The sequence below is a fragment of the Vigna unguiculata genome, chromosome 3 (genome assembly GCF_037176805.1).
Source record: "Vigna unguiculata cultivar grain cowpea cultivar isolate G323 ecotype 2 chromosome 3, ASM3717680v1, whole genome shotgun sequence".
Taxonomy (NCBI): domain Eukaryota; kingdom Viridiplantae; phylum Streptophyta; class Magnoliopsida; order Fabales; family Fabaceae; genus Vigna; species Vigna unguiculata.
The window spans coordinates 28,146,251-28,169,895 of NC_140794.1; the positions used below are offsets into that span (position 1 = coordinate 28,146,251).

A 23,645-nucleotide genomic window follows, 5' to 3' on the forward strand; every position below is an offset into this window, starting at 1 on the left:
AGCAATAATAACTACTTAAGACTAATCATTTTGCTTAAATCACAACTAGAGATGACAAATAAACCCATCTCCGTGGGTATTACCCGAACTCGTCTCCGTTTTGACGGAAAATCCCCGTATTGACTGGGTATGAGTATGGGTATGAGTATGGGTATGAGTATGGAAAATTCTCGACTTTTTCAATTGGGTATGAGGATGGGTATGAGGATGTACATATCCCCGCCATAATACTCGTCCCCGTTTAAATTATTAAAATATTCACAATTAATTAAGTAACCATATATATTATTTATTTCTTCTAATTATTTGGTTTGTCATAAAACTCATTCGCATCTCAATTATATTTTTCATCTTATCATAACTTTTACGTAATTATGTTAAAAAAATGTATGTCAATTAAAATTTTTTTAGGTCTCATATTTGAATATTTCTATTATTTTTTAATATTTTTATTTATGTATATTTTCATTTCACATGAGAATGTTTAATACTCTCAATGTAAGTATTTAATAGCACAAACCTTTCGTTTACTAGGTAATATAAAAAAAAATTATTTACTTATTATTATTAGTTTTTGTTTCATTTGAATAACTTTTTTGTTTCACTAAAATAATTTTTGTTATTTCTCAACCATTGAGTATATATGTTGATATTTAAAAAGTTTTCTTAGATCTCTAAGATATTTTTCAACTTATCATACCCTTAATTTTACATTTGTTTTTCTTTGTGCGATTTCTTTCAATAGTCTCTTAAATTTGTTGTAAACATTTGTTAATTTTTTAATATTTTTATTTATTTTTTATTTTCATTATATAAAATATTATTTCAATATATTTTATCTAATTATTTTTTATTTTCTAACTCATTATCAATCATACTGTAATTTTTTCACTATAATTGTATAAATAACTTTTATTTACTACAATATAAAAATTTAGTGTAATTGTCATGAATATTTTTTTATCACCATCTAACATAATTGAAGTTCAGAAGATACAAGATCTATGTTAAAATTTTATTATTATGATTATTATTTGTTCTTTGTGTCATTTTGATCAAGAAATGTATTATAATTTTTATTAGTGTATAAAAAAAAGATTCATTATAATTTAAAAGATTGAAGTAAACAAACATTTAAAATATATTTTAATTTGAATATTTGTTTTCCTTTTATATTTTTAAAAAAATATTTTTAAATTTTATCAACTAGGTTTCCTTAATGTTTGCAAATTTAATAAATGTGTTGGTTATCATGAAATTTTATTTGGTATAATAATATAAAATATAAACAATTATAATTTATTTTAAATTTTTATTATGATTATTATTTGTTCTTTATATCATTTTGATCAAATGATGTATTATAACTTTTATTAGTGTATAAAAAAAAGACTCATTAGAATTTAAAAGATTGAAACAAACATTTAAAATATATTTTAATTTGAATATTTGTTTTCCTTTTATATTTTTAAAAAAATATTTTTAAATTTATCAACTAGGTTTCATTAATGTTTGTACATTTAATAAATGTGTTTGTTCTCATGAAATTTTATTTGGTATTATAATTTAAAATGTAAACAATTATAATTTATTTTAAGGTATTTGATATCTAAGAAATAACCATCCTTGTAATATTGAATATTTGATAATATTATGTTTCCTTTACCATAATTTTTTATTATTTTATAAAAATTAATTAAAATTAATATTGAAGTAGTAAGAAAATGGGTATGGGTATGGGTACGAGAATATACCCATTACCCGGTGGGGATAAGGATGAGATAAAAGTTTGATACCCGTTGAATTTGGGTATGGGGATGAAGATAAATTTTTTTTACGGGGATGAATATGAGATAGCGAAACCCGTCCCCATCCCACCCCATTGTCATCCCTAATCACAACCAAACCAAATCAAGATTAGGAATAAGTTTGATCATCCTCGTGGCCAATAAGTAAGAAATTCATTAAAAATGGTATAAATAAATTCTTACCCCCAAATTATTAACTACTAATACTATAAATTACTCCATAAATATAATAAGTTTAATTTGCGTAATCATAACACATGATTGTTTATATATTTAAAAGAATAAAATTTCATGATTTGACACATAATATACTGATACGAGCCCACAATATTAATGTCAATTTAATACAAAAGATTAAATTGAACTTTCTTAAATAATTAAAAGAATAAATTAAATAAAAAAATAATAAGAAAAATCAAATAAACAAAAAAAAATTATAGAACTAAATGAGTAATTATACATCATCCTAAAATATGTGATTTTATAAAAGTTACTTTGAACTTGTAGAACAATATCTATCTTTTGAATGAAGCATAGGTTTGTCCTTTCACGTCTAGTGCTGTTTTCAATTTTTTTTGTCATGTAGTGTTATAATCTCATGAACTACCATGTTTTCTTTACACTAGTGTCAGTCTTGCTAATAATATATGGCTACATTTATTTTAACGATTTAGAAGAATTCCATTTGTTTTTTATACTTATATTGTTCAACTTAGAGTTATAGGCTCTAGGTCTCTTTTTATCCTTTATTAAAATGTTCATTTTGTGAAGCTTAAAAAATTTAAGAAGTTCATCAAAGATCATTATTTTCAAATTCATAAATCTTAGACTTTCACATTTTTGGTAAACTATTCAAGGTTTTCATATTATGTTGTGTTTTGGAGAACTTTCCTCCGACGACTTATGGGAATTTAAAATCTTTTAAACATCTTGTTAGTTGTTTATATCTTCATCATACATATCTCATTTTGTCTTTGAAAACTAGTAATTTTTGTTTTGTAGGCATTTTATAACTCCTAGCCAATTTTGTATATGGAACATTTGTTTTATTTTTATTGTAACAACAAAAGTTTTGCTTTGACCTTTTGCTTAAGCTTATTAATTGAGTGTATTGTGTTTCACGTTTCATAATTATTACATCTACATGAGTTGACTTTATGTATATTTTATTGTTGTCTAATTGTTAGAGATAGACCTATAATTTTATCAATTAAAATATTCTTTTAATTTATTAAATTTATAACATCATTTAATAGGTTTTATAAAATTTTCTCTTATTTCTCTTTATTTTTTACTATGTTTCTTTTAATTCAAACAACTTCGTCCCACCTCTCTTTCCTCCCAAATTTTGTTTTAACAATCCTTTTGGAAACTATCAAACAATAATGTCATTTGTTTGTATGACAAACTCTTTTTACCGTGCAATATAGAAAAACAAAGGATAAAGAATTTTTATATACTCTCTATTATTGATACTATACCCTTTCTTTAACTTTAACTATATAAGTTGTTTCTAATTATAACTTTTTAAGTTACTAATATTTTAGATGAATGTTATTTTAATAGTCTCTAAAATAATTAATAACTATTTTCTTGCAAGCCTTTTCAAATTTAGTTTACACTTTCAAGGAATTAAATTTATGCAAAACAATTAATTTCTACTTTATAATACTTTTTTTATTATTATTAGGCTTAAATACTTTTTTGGTCCTCATTTTTTTAGTGTTTGTTGCGGATGATCCTCATTTTTACCGAATATTTAAAATGGTCCTCATTTTCACAATTCGTGTTTTATTTGGTCCTTTTATGTAACGATGTTTAAATCATTAACGAAGCATTGTACAGGTGACACGGTTTATATTAGGTTGTGTTACGTGTATTGTACATATGGCTAATTAACGTTAATTTTTCAATTTAGGGAAAATTTTGCAATTAGGGAAATTTATTCATCTTCGTCGTTCTTGAACTCGAATTTGCAGAGGAAGCAACTAATACTTGTCATTTCATCATTGGATTGCATTTGCGCTCTTCATTTCAATTTTCCAGTTAATCATCAACGAGGTAAGTGGGTTTAGGGTTTTCTGGGTTGTGTTTGCTCGTGGGTTTGGGGTTTGTTTGTCTTTCGACTGTTGTGATGTTCTGCATGATTTCTAAATTACTTCCATGATTTTGTGTAGTTTGTGTCTGTAGGTGGGGTTCAGTGGGGTATTTGAAGTGAGGCACATATCCATGGTTGGAAATATGTACACAGTGAATGTGGATGCTCAACATTGCAATTGTAGGAAATGGCTTTTGACTGCTATCCCTTGCTGTCATGCTATTGCAGCAATGAATTTCATAAATGAATACTGAGGACTTCATACCAATCTACTTCAGGAGATCCATCCATAAAGAAATATATCAATCCATCATCTTTCCAGTCAATGGTGAAGTCTTATGGGAAAGAACTCCCTACTCTGACGTCCATTCACCACATAAGAGGATCTTACCAGGAAGACCCAAGAAAAAAAGAAGGTTGGAAGAGTGGGAGTTGAGAAAGGATAACACACAAATCAGCAAAGGAGTTCATAGAAAAAAATGTAACACATGCCGTTAGATTGGACATAACATGAACAATTACCCAGATAAGCCTGTGGATGAGCAGACTGCAACACCTGCTGAGACTGCACCAGATGCCCAAACTGTTGGGAATGCACCAACTGCTGAAACTGCTGAGAATGCACCCACTGCTGAAACTCAAACAACTCAACCACCGAGGAATGAAGTGGAGAGTCAAGCAGCATCACTACCAACACCAGAAGAACCATCTCAACAGTTTAGGATGAAATTACATATTAGGAGGATGTCATGATAGTAGCTACAAACGTCTTAGTTATTTTTTGGAATTTCTGATGTATAATTCATTATTGATGTACTGCATTTTGACTTTCCTTAAACTTCGTTCAATTTCACTTTTGCCAAACATTGATGTAATGCATTTTGATGAGGATGAATTAATGTTATGAATTTAACTTCTTTCAGACTTAGATCAATTTAATTTGTTCCCAAGCTTAGATCAATATCACTTACTTCAATGCTCAACTTAAGATGTCATTTTGAACATGTTGGGACTAATATCAACATAATCAAACTAATTCATTTTTTCATTTAACAATAATACAAAACAGATTGGACTTTAAAAAATTACACATAATAATAGTACGAATAATACAATAATAACACAAGTGAACCCTATTACTAATTGCAGCCTCTTCTCAACAACCTTCAATGACTTCTCCAAATCATTAATCTACCTCATTTGTGTCATGATGATGACATCCTTTTCATCAACACCACCATTTGAAAAAGTTGCAGCCCACATTATTGGAACGACCACTCTATAAATCAATAAACCAAAAATTAAAACCAATTTATTATTAACACAAAAATAAAAACAGATTGTACCCAAAATTTTCTACCAATATTCTTTAGAGTTCTTGACATTCTCAAAGTTGCCATCTTTCCGCAGCTACAAATCGGGGTTAATCCATTTCTCGTTGAACCACCAACAGTGCACGAAGTGATACAACACGGTGGCCTCCAACGATTACAACCAGAGGTAAAGGAAGAAGATTGGGACCGTAACATACCTATTCAATGTGATTGCAGGAAGAAGAAGATTGTAGCAACACCAATTAGGAATGGAGGAACAAGATTGCCAAAACTCACCAACTGCCCAAACATTCCTTATCAAAACCTTAGCTCACTTATTTATCCCCAAATATCTAATTATCACACCTGTATAGTACACATAATACACCCTAATATAAATTGTGTCACCTGTACAATGCTCCGTTAATGATTTAAACGGCGTTACAGAAAAAGACCAAATAAAATACGAATTGCGAAAATGAGGACTATTTTAAACATTCGATAAAAATGATGACTATTTTAAACATTCTGTCAAAATGAAGACCATCCGCAACAAACACTACCAAAAAGGTATTTAAGTCTTATTATTATTTGTATTGAAATTTTTTAGAAAAATATCAAATTTTAACCCACACTATATGCTGAAAATTTTGATATTTAATTTTGGACTACAACTAAAGGAATTATTACTTTTACAATCTTTTTCCATTTAGAAATTTTAAAAATATAAAATAACATGTTATACTATATCAGGTTTTATAATATACTCTAATATTCTAAATAAAGTATATATTTTAATTTTATAAATATTGAAGAAATATATGCTTAGTGAAAGTATGTGTATATTTTGAATGAAAATTCAATCGTTAAAAAAATAAATGTTTATGATGTTTTTTTACATTTGTAGGACTATCACCGTCAAACAGAATAAAACAATGACATTTGATAATCACAACAAAGATTTTATATTATTTACACTTTGTAGGTTAGTGCAAATTCGATGTCTTATCTAGTGACATTAAGTAATGTCAGAGTTAAAAATAAACGTTTAAGAAAGTTGGTTCGTTCAAAATCCAATATCTCTTCATAACGATTACCATAACATATTGATGTTCAATTGGTGCCATTTTAAAATGAAAATTGGGAGGTGTTTGACATTTGTTAGTGCATGAACAAACCTCAAAGAACGTGATCTGTGATTCAGTGTGACATCCTTTGATACTGTTAATGCATTAATAGATGTCAATTTTTGTTTTTCAAGTTATGTCTATATTTATAATTTACCCAAAACTAAAAAACAAAAAGTATTCTAGTATAACTTAGAAAATTCATGAGTACAAATTATATATCAAAACTAAACCTATTAATAAAAAAAAATGTAATTATTAACATTAAAGCTATTAAAACTAAAATTATTAAAACAAAACTAAAAATTTTGTAAGAAAATGTGTTAAAGAGAGATTTTAAGCAAAATACTAATGTTATTGTGGGTCCTAACTCTATCGTTCTAGTAGATACATTATCCACTTCTGTATTAGTTTTTTCACAGTGTCATTCATTAGAGGTGATGGATTCTTGAATCACTAAAAAGATAACACAGCTTCATTATGTATGGATAATAATGTTTACATTTTGATATGATTTCTAATATGTAAAAGGTATACACACACTCACACATTTGTCCAATCCTCTTTAATTGCGTCTCAAATGATGATGTTTATCCAAAACATGATGTAATAGTCACATTCTCGTGAATTTTTATGCTTGTTACACTAAACACGACAAAGAAAATAATCACATATCAATATCATAAATTGACATATGAAAATTAATAACTTTAAGATGTCAACTACGTGTTGAAGAAGAACATCACACTTTCTTCCTTCAACATGTCATCATGTCATTTCAGGTTCTTCGCATAGTCTTTAATGGCAAACAATCGTTCCAACCTAGGTATTATAGACAATTACCACACTACCTTAACAAGTAGGCCATCTTTGTCTTCTTCACCAGTATTTTCATTAATTTTCTTTTTAAATCGTGATAAATAACATCTTGGACACACCGTTAGTGAAGCAAACTCATTTTTGTACAATACACAATCATTGAGGCATGCATGTATCTTTTGGCCTTTCAAACCCATTAGACATAAAATTTTCTTCGTCTCATAATTACAAATAGGTAACATGTTATTTTTTGTAAGCATCTCCTTCACCAACTCCAAAAATTTCGTGAAACTTTTATTGGTCCATCCATTCCTTGCTTTTAAACTAACCAATTTAAAAGTTGTCAACAATTGTGTAAAGTTAGTGCATCTTGGATACAACTCTTCCTCTGAATTAGACTTAAGAGAATTATATAATTGAGCTATTCCAAATTTTTCTTCACAAACATTATCTACCACATCTTCTAAATGATCATTCATTTATTTGTCTACATTATCTAATCCTGGTTAAGTCGTAGGCTTGTGTAATAAATGACATATAATTGTATAACTCTTCATTATATCGAAGATGAATAGATGACATATTTGATTAAAATAATGAACACAAGGACAATAATATGTCACGTTCACAGAGATTGCGTGTTCTTAAGCATATTGCTATAACTCATAAATCCCTTCTCATGCTCTTCATTGATGGGATATTCATTCATTCAACTTCAATTCATACTATGTTTGTAACAAACTCCATTAATATTAAAATTTTAACTCTCATAAGGTGAGACCCTACCCATTTGGAAAAAAAATATTTTTCATAATTTGTTAACTCGTATATGAAGAAGTCTAACATAATAATTTTGATAAAATTTTGGCAACATTTCGCATTGACCTTCGAAGTACATGAAATAAAAGTGATCACTCATGACCACAATCAAGTATGCATCCAAAGGACAACACAAAATGGTCTCAACCAAACTTTTATCAAATTTATGCATAATGGTCTCAACACGTTATAACGAATTATGAAAAATATTTTTTTCAAATTGTCCAATCGGACAATTCAAGATTTAATACATAACGATTAAAGTTTAATCATTTGTACTAAAATTCAAACGAAAACTAAGATTTGTTCGATGTTTAACTAAACCTACAATGAATCTTAATATATAAAATAACAATGCACAAGTAAAATTAAAAGATCCAATAAAATTAAAATTATTTAAGCATACAACATCTAATAATAAATTAAATTTCATACCAAATATTTTTAAATTTTAGGCTTAATTACTGTTTTAGTCCTCGAATTTGTTCTTAAGTCTCAAAAAGGTCCTCTAAAGATCTGGAGTATCAATTGAGTCCTTTAATTTTTAAAAGTGACTCGATTTGGTCCTTTCCGTTTAAATTGAACAAACGCCGTTCACACAGTACTTACGTGGCATAATTGAACTGCTACGTGTCAAAGTTTTTAAAACGGGGGTGCAATTGACGTGGCATGAGTTTTAATGAAACCCTAAATTGAGTAGGAAACCCTAAATTGAGAAGGTTTTCTTCCTCCTTCCCCTTTTTTTCGTTGCTGGTGTGAAATCCTGCAGGTGGCGATTTTCGTTGCTGGTGTGAAATCCTGCAGGTGGCGATTTTGTTGTGGTTTGAAGCATGTCACAAGTGAACTCTTATTGTTCTTGCACGTGTTCGGGTAATGGAAATCGTGGTTTGTCCTCTGCTGGTGGTGGATGGAAAGGGTTGGGTGTAACTCCAATTTGTCGGTGTGGAGATGTTGCTGTGATTAGAACTGCTAGAACAACTAGGAATGCTGGGAAGAAATTTTGGGGATGCCCAAATTTCAAGGTTAGTTGGTTAAGTGTTGTTGCAGATTTGTTTTTAAAAATTATTGATTGTAATTATTGTTGATTGGTTTTTGTCTTCTCTTTACGAACAGAGAGGAAATCAAGAATCTGTTGGGTGTAATTATTTCAAGTGGAGTGGAGAAGATGATATTGACCAAAGAGATGGTGTTATCTTGAGCCAGAATAGGGAGATTTGTAGTTTAGAAAAGAGTATTAAGTTGTATGAGAAATGGGTGAAATGTTTAATAGGAGTTGTTGGTGTTGTTGTTGTCCTTAATATAATCTTAGTTTCAGTGCTGTTGAAAAGTCCCTAAATTGTTGTGAAGGTTGTATTTGGTATGTTGTGCAATTATGTAGCTTGTTTTGGTGTGATATATAAAGTTTCAAATCACAGTGTGTTCTGTATTGGTGAATTTGTTATCTGTGAAAATCTGTTAATATTAAAAGGCTTATACAATTGAAAGAAAGGGGCCACATGAAATGCAAGATATGTGTGTTAATATGCGTGCAACAGTAAAACAATGAAATGGGCCACATGAAGTGCAAAATATATTCTGAAAGGGGCCACATGAAGTCCAAAATATATTCCTTTGTCTAATTAAATTCAACTGGTTTTGAACAAAGCCTGCAATGTTAACCCACATATGGGTCCACTTGAAGTGTTACATCCAAAAATAATTCCAAAATAACATCAAGTGTTACATCCAAAACTAAATCCAAAGTGGATACATACCACAAAATACATTAAATACAGCAAATACAACATCCAAAATACATCAAGTACTTCACGGTTTCCAAACTTGCCCCCTCCTATGTGGAAGTTTCTGCCTCATGCTGGGTCTGCCACGTGATGGGGGACGTTGTGGTGCATTTGCTGTTGCAGTGGGATGTGTTGAAAGTGGTGGAATGGTTGTTGGAGGTGCTGGAATGGCTGTTGCAGGTGCTGGAATGGCCGTTGCAGGTGCTGGAGTGGTTGTTGTAGGTGCTGAAATTGGTTGATTTGAAGTTGAAGCTTGAGTCAAATTGACACTTGGTGGCAGATTATCACCTACATTAGAACTTGACGGTCAGGTTCGACTTGGTCTGGTACAATTTCAGGCACAGTGGCATTCTCCCCAGCTGAAAAATATTCTAGCATCTGTACTACCTCTGGTTCATAAACTGAATGAATTACAAACATATGAACTGAACCATGTCGCTTCGCGATGCTCACCATATGGAGTGCACCAACGTCATCAATGAAATGTTGTAACCTTTCCTCCAACACTGCACAACCTCCAACAGAATAGCACAAATCTTTGACATTAATATAACCCATCTCTCGCAGTATTGATAACACCTCAAAGTAGGACCATCTATCTTCATCACACGACAAAACACTAAGTTGGCCATTAACATATTTAACTCCACCCTCGTTCACGAAGTGCCCTCCATGGTGGATAACCACTTCAAACTTCTCGTCATCCATCAAAGTTGTGAAATGTCCATATACCCAAAACCACATATTTTTATTACCAAACAAACCACCGACAAACCGACAAATCGACAGAAAATCAAACCCCATTTCGAAGGGGGACCACAAACTACAAAGAACTAAACCCCGTTTCGAAGGGGACCACAAATTACAGAAAAAGGAACCACAATGGTGGGACAATACAACCATCAAAATCAGAAAACCATTCTACTCAGTAAACCAAACTCAAAAACGATATACGAGAATCAAACTCAAAAACAAACCCAAATCCCCCAAAATCATATTGAACGCAAATAACAAAAAACCCTAAAATTGATTTCGAAAAAATTGGAAGCTCACCTGGATTGTTGAATGTCGTCGATCACAATGTCCAAATTTCATCTGATGCAGTGCCAATCACAACGAAAATTGAACCCTAGCGAACCCTAGCTTAGCGTTTCCACGATGATCTTCAAACACTTCTCTCCTTGCACACTACAATTGATTGATACGGGCCACGTCACTAAAAGTCATACACAGTCATTAAGCCTTGTCACTGTTCTGTTACGATTTTTAACGGCGTTAATTTTGGGGACCAAATTGATTCACTTATGACAATTAGAGGACTAAATTGAGACTCTGAATATTTAAAGGACCTTTTTGAGACTTCAGACCAAATTCGAGGACTAAAACAGTAATTAAGCCTAAATTTTAAATAAAACAAAAAATGCTAGAAAAAACCAACTAGAACAATTGTCTAAGATAAAAACAGTAAGGATAAAGACAAAATATAACCAATGCTGCAAATAATCAACAAGAGACAAAATGCAACGAGAGGAAATGAAAATTATCCTTCTAGCGAAACCGAGAACAAAGTTGAATGAAGGGTGACGTCGTCGTCGTCAATGCATTTACTCCTTCAAAACACATTGTGCAGTGAAATAAAAATGAAAAGGAAAACTAATTAGTGTAAAACGCAAAAATGAATTCATAAATAAAAGTCCAACAAGTTCAATGGTGGGAAATAAAGCAAAATTGACCTATGATCGGCTAGCGTCAAAAGGATGATGTTATAAGACATTTTTTTTGTTACGTCTACAAAATTAAACTACACAACTTAATTGAAAAATATACAAATTTTATACTAAGAAGCATATTTATATCTAATTTATTCTTACAAAACAAATTTACAAGATAAAGAATCATCCTCATTTATACAACTTTATCTTTAGTTAATGTGAAATATTTAATACATTCCCAAACGTCAAGATATATGTCATACACAAAACTAAATATTTGTGAGTGATCCAATAACAGAATAAATCCAACAAATAAACTTCGATAATATACTAAGATGTAAATTTAATAGACTAATACATTAAAAATTACTTTAATATATATATATATATATTATGATTTTTAGAATTTTTAATAAAATCTTAATTAAAAATGTTTAACTTTATGATAAATTTAAAATTTAATGAAGCTTTAAAATATTAAAGAAATGTATGGTAAGGTATGGACCAAAGGGCTGGGCCAAGGGTGAAGAGAAGATGGGGAAACGGGGTATGTATCCTCGTAACCTGCTGCTGCATAACCCACCTGCTTTTGTCTATGGTTTAAAACTGAGAAACATCAAAACGACGATGCAAGCCTCATCGTTCCGTGTAAGCGCGCAAATCCCAACCGTTAATAAGGATTCCATGGCCGAGTCTACCGTCCCTAAGTGGGCCCAAAAAACCGTTAGCTTGCCCCCTCTCAGGCGCGGCTGCCATCTAGTTACTTCCAAGGTCCCTTTTCCTCTTCTCCCTTCCCTTTTCCTTTTTCCAAAACCCTAACCCTTCATTTTTCTTTTCTCTCCAATTCAGATAGTCAAAGAAATCGAACCAGACCTCTCCGGATTCAAGTGCGGCCTCGCTCATCTCTTCTGTGAGTATCCTTATATGCACACACGCGTAGCTACTATTGCATGATTTCTTTTTCCGTTCACTGAACTTGGAATTTGTGATGGGAAACGAAACGACAGTGCAGCACACCAGTGCTTCTCTCACCATCAACGAGAATTACGACTCCGATGTTCGCCATGATACCGAAACCTTCCTCAATCGGATAGTTCCTGAGGTTTCTTTCTCCTCCATTAATTTTTTCTAGTCACATAATTTCTTTTTATCAAATTTTAATGCGTTAGTTAATGTCTGCTGCAGGGGTCATCTGCTCCATGGAAGCATACTCTTGAGGGTTGGTATTATTTTCTCGTTTTCGTAATTACCTATATATATATATATATATATATATATGTATATTATGTAATTGTTTTCTTTAAATAACTACGACTCTGATGTCCATGGATACAGCTTTCAGTATTTTTAGTTCTTATTCTAATTTATATATCCTCCAGAAAGCTTCTCTGATTGGATGCAATTATTATCCTTGCTTTTCGTATAAGATGTGAGAATTCTGATTGAAGATTGTGTGCTAAGATTTTTTCTTGCTTGCATTTGTCATAACTTCATAGCATAAGTCAGTTATTACTTATCGATGGACAAATTCTCTCCATAAGCACTTTTAGAAGAGAAAGATAAGAAAAAAATGAATGAGCATTTCCGTAACTTAAAATTAGCTCATGAATAGGCTAATTTATAGAAGCTTTATCATGTAATTTCTTTTAATTTGTGTATAAAATAATTTTAACTTTAAATTTTGGAGAAACTTATATATCTTTTTTTTTTCTTATGGAGAAGTTTATTCAAATAAGCTCCTTTGGAGCTGTTTCTTTTCTTTTTATAATATGGGTATATTTTCTGTAGTGATGTATTATATTTTGCTTATGTGACAACGGTGAATCTTATTTAGATTTGAAATTTTGCAGGGCCAGATGACATGCCGGCTCATATTAAATCGTCGATGTTTGGTTGTGCACTGACGTGAGAAATACTACCGTGTTTCAGTTTTATTCATTATGCTGAAATGCCTGTGCTTACATAATCTTACTGGTATCTTTTATTTTTAGGATACCAATTACAAATGGGAAGCTTAACATGGGGACGTGGCAGGTAATAAAATTCATTTGTGCAATGATCTTTCCAAAATCATTCAAATTTATGTTGGTTCTATATAAAGAGTGTGTGAGGGAGAGAGGGAGGGAGTACAACTTTAAAGTGCAGAGTGAAAGTACACTTGGATAACCAATTTTTTCAGCACTTTTGGAATATTTTGGAACTCGTTCATGAACAATCCAATTGCTGTCCAATTCTCATACAAACCAGGGTCCTGACTAAAAAATCAATGACTATCTAAGTTTATCATATGCATGTGCACATTCAAGGAGTTAAAAAAATTCTTTCATTGTGTTTCAAAAGCTGTTGCCTCCAGTAATTCACTATTGAAGCCATACCCTGATGGAATATATTTCATAATGGTTGATACATAATACCCTAACTTTGATTAGGAAAACCCTTCTATTATTTGACTAAAAAATTTGAAATTCCATAATACTCTCTCTCTCTCTCTCTCCTTCGAGATCGATAGTTCTCACACTGTCTATTCGAACTGGAGATTAAGTTCATGGATGAAAGCAGAGTTTATTTTGTAAAATTCCGTAAGGACAAAGTCAAAGTTATAAATTTTGAATGAGTAGTTTATCTCCTGTGAGAGCAAATCAAAAACTGATTTTCTTTGGGCTGGCTGGACTGTGAACAATATAAATAATGGAAACTGATTATTTTAATTTGTTTGTGAACATTTATGCTAAGAAGTAAGAAACTTCATATACTATTATTGTGCATCAAGGTTTTCCTGAGAAGTTAATCTTTATAATTTGAGAAACACAATTTTAATACAGACAACTATACATACTCAGAAGTTCTTGAGATTGCATGTGACTCCCTTGCTTCTTTTATATTTACAACAATTTCCATTACAGGGGTGCAAAATGTAATTTGCTTTTTGGGTAATACAGAGTGTCAATGTAATATATATAGTTTGTATTAGGTTAATGTTTGTAAATGAAGGATAGTATAGAGGTAAAAATGGGAGGGACATCCCAGAAATTTTGACTAGATCTCAGCAAATAAGTCCCATTTAATATGGAAGTGTTTACTATCTATAGTTATCAATAGATGATGATGGTTAGAATATTTTATGGTAGGATCTGTGCTTAGTGGAGTTGGTTTGGTTGACACGAATAACTAGTTAATATTTGCAGATGTTATTGCGTCAAATATTGAAAACACACTCACACACCTCGATTTAGTTTAATGTAATATCCAAATTAATAACGTATTTCTTCTATTATGTTTAAGGGTATATGGCTATGCGAGCATCGAGATCATCCTACCTCACGAAGAGTCGTTGTCACTCTTAATGGAATATGAGGTTTTAAGATCTGTGCTCTTTACCTCTCAGTCGTAAACTCTCTTTGTAATTTACAGCAGGATGTCTGCTCCACATCGACCTTTTTTAGCTAATGTAATTTGAACATGTTCTCAACTTGGAACAGCATTATGATATGATCTTTTAATGCAAAGAAAGAAGTATTCTAAATAATTATTATTAGCGTAAATCACACTAACACCCTCTTAATATTTTGGCAAAGCTGCACTTGCACATGATATCCTTATTTTTAATCTCACACAATAAACATCATAATTTATTCTAGTAATATTAGTTTAATTGGTGTTTTATTATATTTATGTTATATTTCTCAAAATTTTGTTACCAAATAAAAGTGAAATTTAATTGATAGATAGTTATTATAAAATATGATTGCCCATACTTTTTAATTTATATAAATGTGTGGATAGGACCGGTAAATGTGAATGCATATATGTTTGATCTATATTTGAACATATTTATATAAAAACAAAAGCTAAATGTAATTAAGATATATGGCTTAAATATCTTTTTCGTCCTCATTTTTGTAGTGTTTGTTGAGGATGGTTCTAATTTTGACCGAATGTTTAAAATGGTTTTCATTTTTACAATTTGTGTCTAATTTAGTTTTTTTGTGTGACGTTGTTTAAATCAGTAATGGAGCACTGTATATATGACACTGTTTGTACTATGTTTAATTGTGGTGTATTACGTGTTGATGAAGAATTATCTTGTTTCTTTTTAAAATTATTGAATATGGTGTGAGTTGATTAAGAAAGCTAAGCGAATTTCCCACTGGACATTAAGATAGTAAACTATCTAGATGTGAAGGTTCCTTTCACAAAGCGCAAGAGAAGAAGATGATGGATTGATTCAAAAAAAAAAAAAGGAAATGGAAAGCACATAAACCATAGAAAACCAAGAACAATTAAAGAAAGAAGAAAACATAAAATGGAAAGGAAAGAAATGGTAAAAATGTGAGAAGCACGCCACTACAAGGCTAGGCTAGAAGCCATGACAACCTTGAAGATGAGTGGATATGTGTCGCCACTTGCTATGCAAGATAAGGCTTAAAAGTATTCACTCCCAAGGGAGGAAACTCTCACAAATGGTTGAGACATAAGAGTGTTTTTACTTCAAAATGTTCAACCCTTTTACATGTCTAGGAACATCCTTTATATAGAAGAGTTTAGGGGCCTCTAAGCAAATAAAAGATACCTAAGGATGTCTCTACAAAAACCTAACCCTAGCTTCTAGAAACTAGGTCAAATAAGATTACAAAAATGAGAGACAAAAGATCTAACTATGGTGTGTGCAAGGCTAATTTCGTTCTAGCACAAAAGGAGACAAAGAATGTGTCTCATATGTCTCCAACAAGTGGTCAAAGTGTGCTAAAAACAAAGGAGACCAAAGGTACATAGGTACACTTGCTTCATGCCTTTTACTTTATGCTTTATGCCTTTGCTTTACTCTCTCCTCCACATCATTTATGCTCCCCAATCACCATGTGCCACCTAACATTGCTTTCTTACTCCTAATTAACCTACAAAGCAAATAAACATAGATTAGCATGTTGGCTTAAGTCAAGTCAACTATAGTCAACAAGTCAAACCTAGTCAAAGGTCAACAAGTCAACTAAATTTGATTCAACTAAGTCAACTTAGGGAATCAAAAATAACAAACACAAATGAAAGGGATGAAGGATTAATGAACTTCCTTTCTAAACATGTTTAGTCTTCTTAAGCATGTGCCTCCATCCTCTGTTGGGGTCAATCCTTCATCATCCTCCCCTCCTTGGAGAGAATTTGACCACAAATTCTTTAAGCCTTTGTAGATGGAGCTTGACTTGATTTGGGGGAGGATTTGCGCATCCCTTTTATGAGCTCTTGTTCCATCCTTTCTAAGGGTATTACCCCTAACTTTGGTTAGGCCATCTTTATTTTCTAAACTATTCTTCCTCTCTTGCTTGTGTTTGGGGCCTTCCTTTTTGGCTTGGGAAGAGAAGGAAGGGTGATGCACATCTTGCTTTGGAAGAATTTTTTTGTAGGCAAGTAACACCTTGGTGAAAGCTTGCCCCTTTTCTTTTTCTTCTTTATCTTTTCTTATTATATTTCTATCCTTATTAACTTCTTGAGGTGATAGAGGTAGTAAAGTTATCTTTTTCCCATTTTTGAAGAAAATGTATTGGTTGGTATGGCCATCATGTAAAGTTTGTTTATCAAATTGCCATGGCCTACCTAGTAAGATATGTGTGACTTCCATGGGAACAACATCACATAGCACCTCATCTTTGTAGCTTCCTATAGAGAAGTTAATTAGGACTTGTTTATTGACAACTATTTCTCCCTCTTTACTTATCCAAGCAAGCTTGTAGGGCTTAGCATGAAGAATGGTCTCTAAGCTAAGCTTTTCCACCAACCTTGTGCTAGCTACATTGGTACTACTCCCTCCATCAATAATTAGAGAGCAAACCCATTTGTTAATTTTGCATTTAGATTGAAAAATGTTTTCTCTTTGAGTTGGCTCAAGCTCACTTTGATCTTGACCTATCATACGCCTTAATAACATAGGGTCTTTCTCAAAAATTTTAGTTTTACTAGAGGAAGAAGATTCTTTTGAAAGAGAATGGGGAGATGAGTGTTCACTTTCAACATCATTACTCTTCTTTAAGATCATGGTCCTTTTGGTTGGGCAATTTAAAGCAATGTGATTATAACCCAAACATTTAAAACATTTAATGGAACTTGATCTTTGAGAAGTGGAATGGTGAATGTGATCACTTGGTGACTTACTTTTACTTGGTGGTTCTTGATGAGAGTTAGAAGGGAACTTATCATGTTTCTTTTTATCCTTTCCCTTCCATGAGTGACTAAAGTAGTGATTGGGTGAGTAACTCTTCCTTGCCCTTCTTTTTCTTTTCAATTGAATTTCAATCCCAAGGGCAAGTGTGAAAACATTTTCAAGAGTGGAGTACTCATACAACTCTACTTGGTCTTGTATGTCTCTCCTAAGACCACTCACAAATCTTTTTATTTTCTCTTTGTTAGTCTCTTTTATTTCAACCCTACGCATTTGAGACTCTAATTCTTTAAAGTACTCACTCACACTCATAGAACCTTGGTGAAGCCTTTGGAGCTTCAAAAGAAGTTCCTTCCTATAGGAGGGAGGAACAAATCTAGCGCGCATAAGAGTTTTAATGTCCATCCAAGAAGCCGCGGGTGGCCCTTGGTCATAATTCTTACAAACTTTATGCCACCAAGTATTGGCATACTCGAAAAGTCCTAAAACTACTAGATCAACTTGTGTTTGATCCTTTACATGATTTTCATTGAAAATTTGATCAACTTTAGCTTCCCAATCAAGGAAGACTTTGGGATCACTTCCTCCATAGAACTTAGGAATCTTTGGAGTTTGCTTTTCTTGTGATGGGTTACGCCTAGAATGCCCTCTTTTCCTAGCCTCTCTTTCTTGCTCTTTAGCTTCAAGCCTTTGAATGTGCTCTTGGATTCTTAGGTCACTTTGCTCCTTGTCTTTTCTTAATTGTTCAAAGGCCTCCTTCCTAAACAACTCCAAATCCCGAAGCAATCTCATCAATGTATTGTTTTTGTTTGGTGTAGGTGCATTTGATGAACTCGCCATGATTCCTACAACAAAAACACTCAAATCCGAGACAAAATAAATGGAGTAGAGGTTAGACAACATGAAAACCGAGACCAAATCCAACCCAAATTGTAACCCAAGTGTTTAGATCACTCTCCCAAAGTAACAAGGCAAGGCTAGCACTCAAAATCCACCAAAGGAGTGAAGCAAACACTTTTAAAAACCTTTTCAAAACCTTTCAAATGCAAGACAAGTGATTCGGCCACAACATCCCAAGAGTTTCAAGAAAAGAAAACTACTAAGACACAACAAAGAACACCTAGTGACAATCAAGAAAAGCACAAAAACAAGAAAGTTTAACTTCTAAGGAAATTTTGTTTTAAAGACAAAACTTGAATAAGACTAAAGCAATGAAAAACACTTTTAAAGACTCTATGGAAAACATTTGAACAAGCCAAGATTATACCTCAAATTATGCATACACCAAGAAAGATCATAACCAAGTTAAAACATGGAACTAATTTGCCAATATCACCCAAAATCCAAGTATAAAATTTGGTAGCATAACACCTAGTAAAAATGGCCAAATGGATTCACCAAGCAACACATTAGCTCTCGGACAAACTATTTTTGGTCTTGAAAACACTTTTTCTTTTCAAAACTAGGTACTTAAAATGATGAGAAGGATGATTTAGGGTGTCTTGAACACTTAGTTCCTTAAAATTAGGTCAAAATCAATTTCAAGGAACATGCTACAACAAAAAGCATAGATCTCATGCAATAGCTCAAATACTTAGAAACAAGAATAAGAAAACTCAAAGAAGCATATGACATATGACTCAAGCAAAAGTTAGACACATTTAAAGACTTAACATGAAATACACAAAGACACAAATATGTAGCTATCATGCATTTAAACTCATGGATTTGAGGCTCAAAGACTAAGCATCCAAAGACATGTTATCCAACCACATTTAGGAGTAAGAAGAGTAACAAAAACAGTAGCCAAAACTGCCCAACATAACCTGAAAAACGTTGATTCGCGGTGATCTCGACAGCTCTGACCTTTGCTCACTATTTCAATCATAACTCTCTCCACAAAACTCCAAATGCATTGGTTTTTTTTTTGTTAGAAACTAGACTAACAGAGCTTTCTTTTGACATCAAGAACGTAATTTTTGGATCACTGAGCAGGTGCAGTTTAATCTTTCAAAATCGTGAACAGTTTCTGCCAGCATTGTTTTTGTGTGCAATGGAAGTGGATTTGAACCATACAAAGATAGCTACAACAAGACAAGGTTAGCACATGAAAAACATCATATTCAAGATAACCTAGGCTCTAGATACCAAATGATGAAGGATTATCTTGTTTCTTTTTAAGATTATTGAATATGGTGTGAGTTGATTAAGAAAGCTAAGCGAAATCCCCACTGGACATTAAGATAGCAAGCTATCTAGATGTGAAGGTTCCTTTCACAAAGCTCAAGAGAAGAAGATGATGGATTGATTCAAAAAAAAGGGGAAATGGAAAGCACATAAACCATAGAAAACCAAGAACAATTAAAGAAAGAAGAAAACATAAAATGGAAAGGAAAGAAATGGTAAAAATGTGAGAAGCACGCCACTACAAGGCTAGGCTAGAAGCCATGACAACCTTGAAGATGAGTGGATATGTGCCGCCACTTGCTATGCAAGATAAGGCTTAAAAGTATTCACTCCCAAGGGAGAAAACTCTCACAAATGGTTGAGACACAAGAGTGTTTTTACTTCAAAATGTTCAACCCTTTTACATGTCTAGGAGCATCCTTTATATAGAAGAGTTTAGGGGCCTCTAAGCAAATAAAAGATACCTTAGGATGTCTCTACAAAAACCTAACCCTAGCTTCTAGAAACTAGGTCAAATAAGATTACAAAAATGAGAGACAAAAGATCTAACTATGGTGTGTGCAAGGCTAATTTCGTTCTAGCACAAAAGGAGACAAAGAATGTGTCTCATATGTCTCCAACAAGTGGCCAAAGTGTGCTAAAAACAAAGGAGACCAAAGGTACATAGGTACACTTGCTTCATGCCTTTTACTTTATGCTTTATGCCTTTGCTTTACTCTCTCCTCCACATCATTTATGCTCCCCAATCACCATGCGCCACCTAGCATTGCTTTCTTACTCCTAATTAACCTACAAAGCAAATAAACATAGATTAACATGTTGGCTTAAGTCAAGTCAACTATAGTCAACAAGTCAAACCTAGTCAAAGGTCAACAAGTCAACTAAATTTGATTCAACTAAGTCAACTTAGGGAATCAAAAATAACAAACACAAATGAAAGGGATGAAGGATTAATGAACTTCCTTTCTAAACATGTTTAGTCTTCTTAAGCATGTGCCTCCATCCTCTGTTGGGGTCAATCCTTCATCACGTGTATAGTAAGTTGGAGTAATTACAAGGTTGGGGATAAATAGGTGAGTTAGGGTTTTGAAAATGAATTGGTGGGCAGAATAAATTTTTACAGTATTCCTTTCTTCATTCCCAACTTGTGTTGGTGCCTTCATTATCTAGGTATGTCACAATCTCAATCTTCTTCCTTTAATTCTGGTTGTAATCGTCGGAGGCAACCGTGTTGTAGCACTTCCTGCAATGCTAGTGGTTCAACGAGAAATGGATTAACCTTAATTTGTAACTGCGGAGAGATGACAACTTTAAGGATGACAAGAAATCCAAAGAATATTGGTAGAAAATTTTGGGTTTGTTCCAATTACAAGGTGAGATTAGTTGTACCATATGTCTATGTTTATTTTTTGTTAAAAAATTGGTGTCTTAATTTTTGGTTTGTTCATTGATAGAGGTGATTCCAATATTGTGTGTTGTAACTTCTTCAAATGGTGGTGTGAAGAAGATGTTGACGAAAGGGATGTTATCATGACATAAAGGAGACAGATAAATGATTTGGAGAATTCATTGAAGGTTGTTAAGAAGAGGTTGCAATTAGTAATAGGGTTCAATTGTGTTCTTATTGTATTTTACATAGTGTTTTGTGTAATATTTTAAATTCGTGGGTAGGGATGTCAAAAAAATCTGTATCCGCGGGTATCCACGGATAAAATCCGCAACAGGTAGGAAACAGATATTAAAAATGGATACCCGCGGGTACGGGTGTTATTGATATCCGCATGTTAACGGGGCGGGTACGGGTATCATAGTATCCGTACCCATGGATACCCGTACCCGCTAAACTTTAATTCAAAAAAATATCCTCATATATATATATATATATATATATATATATTAGTAAAAAACATTTTGATTCTTCATTCAATAATGGTGGTCGGATTCTTATCCTACATCGGAGTAAATTACTTCTAGATACTATGGAGGCATTGATGTGTCTCCAAGACTGGTTATAGACCAATATGGAAGATAATGAAATTAACACTTTTACTTATATACTTTAATTAAGTGATTATTAGAAATTTTTAATGAACTTCTTATGTTTTCATGCTCTTCTAGATTAAAATTGGACAATATGAAACTTTATACAATGTTGCAAGATGTGGACATTGATGAAGTTAGTAATTTCTTTAATATTTCATTCAAAAATAAACTACAATATAAATTGTTAGTGATTTTTTATTTGTTTGTTTTTTAAGAATCAATCGGAGAAAGTGACTTTGTTGATCCAAGCACTAATTATGGTTAAATATTTATTTTTTAAAATATTTTTGTAATATCCGTGGGTACCCGTGGATACCTGCGGATATGAAAAAAATAGACGGGTACCCGCATAACGGATACCCGACGGATATAGGTACGGGTACGAGGCGAATATTTATCCAGCAGGTAGGGTACGGAGGAGTTACTACCCGTACCTTACCCGCCCCGTTGACATCTCGTTGGGTTTTAAAGTTCAATTTGTACCCCAACCAAGGATGAAGGCACATGCTTAAGAAGACTAAGCATGTTTAGAAAGAAAGTTCACTAATCCTTCATCCCTTTTCATTTGTGTTTATTATTTTTGATTCCCAAAGTTGACTTAGTTGAATCAACTTTAGTTGACTTGTTGACCTTTGACTAGGTTTGACTTATTGACTATAGTTGACTTGACTTAAGCCAACATGCTAATCTATGTTTATTTGCTTTGTAGGTTAATTAGGAGTAAGAAAGTAATGCTAGGTGGCGCATGGTGATTGGGGAGCATAAATGATGTGGAAGAGAGAGTAAAGCAAAGGCATAAAGCATAAAGTAAAAGGCATGAAGCAAGTGTACCTATGTACCTTTGGTCTCCTTTGTTTTTAGCACTCTTTGGCCACTTTTTGGAGACATATGAGACACATTCTTTGTCTCCTTTTGTGCTAGAACGAAATTAGCCATGCACACACCATAGCTAGCTCTTTTGTCTCTCATTTTTTGTAACCTTATTTGACCTAGTTTCTAGAAGCTAGGGTTAGGTTTTTGTAGAGACATCCTTAGGTATCTTTTATTTGCTTAGAGGCCCTTAAACTCTTCTATATAAGGGGTGCTCCTAGACATGTAAAAAGGTTGAACATTTTGAAGTTAAAACACTCTTGTGTCTCAACCATTTGTGAGTGTTTCCTCCATTGGGAGTGAATACTTTTAAGCCTTATCTTGCATAGCAAGTGGCGGCACACATCCACTCATCTTCAAGGATGCCATGGCTTCTAGCCTAGCTTTGTAGTGGCGTGCTTCTCACATTTTTACCATTTCTTTCCTTTCCATTTTATGTTTTCTTTTTCCTTTAATTGTTCTTGGTTTTATATGGTTTATGTGCTTTCCATTTCCTTTGTGTTTTGAATCAACCCATCATCTTCTTCTCTTAAGCTTTGTGAAAGGAACATTCACATCTAGATAGCATGCTATCTTAATGTCCAGTGAGAATTTTCAAAAAGCTTTCTTAAACAACTTCACCATATTCATAACTCTAAAAGGAAACAAGATAATCCTTCATCATTTGGTATCTAGAGCTTTGGTTGTCCTTGAATATGATGTTTTCATGTTCTAACCTTGTCTTGTGTAGCTATCTTTGAATGGTTCACATAAAAACAGTGTTGGCAACAACGTGTGCGTTTTTGAAAAAATTACTGCAGCTAGCTCAGCGGTCCAAAAGTAACGTTCTTTATATCAAAAGAAAGCTTTGTGAGTCTAGTTTCCAACAAAAAAAGAATTAACGCATTTGGAGTTCTGCGGAGAGAGTTATGATCAAA

At 32.6% G+C, this 23,645-nt stretch overlaps 1 protein-coding gene and 1 long non-coding RNA gene across 3 annotated transcripts; both read left to right on the top strand.

Moving 5' to 3' along the window:
• Nucleotides 1-8,436: 8,436 nt before the first annotated feature.
• Nucleotides 8,437-9,423, top strand: LOC146887664 (uncharacterized). Its single transcript, XR_014993449.1, has 3 exons — nucleotides 8,437-8,753; nucleotides 8,789-9,006; nucleotides 9,098-9,423. It is a non-coding gene; the product is annotated as an uncharacterized LOC146887664 (long non-coding RNA).
• A 2,551-nt stretch (nucleotides 9,424-11,974) lies between these two features.
• On the top strand, nucleotides 11,975-15,003 carry LOC114176170 (uncharacterized). 2 transcript variants are annotated; one of them, XM_028061117.1, is made up of 7 exons: nucleotides 11,975-12,248; nucleotides 12,327-12,387; nucleotides 12,485-12,579; nucleotides 12,663-12,696; nucleotides 13,328-13,382; nucleotides 13,469-13,511; nucleotides 14,760-15,003. In XM_028061117.1, exons 1-7 carry the CDS (start codon nucleotides 12,012-12,014, stop codon nucleotides 14,829-14,831), a joined length of 597 nt encoding a protein of 198 aa, XP_027916918.1. In that variant the 5' UTR covers nucleotides 11,975-12,011; the 3' UTR covers nucleotides 14,832-15,003. The 2 variants fall into 2 exon arrangements, with proteins under 2 accessions (XP_027916918.1, XP_085526357.1); XM_085670231.1 differs by lacking the exon at nucleotides 14,760-15,003 and having other exon boundaries at nucleotides 13,469-13,876.
• Nucleotides 15,004-23,645: the final 8,642 nt, after the last annotated feature.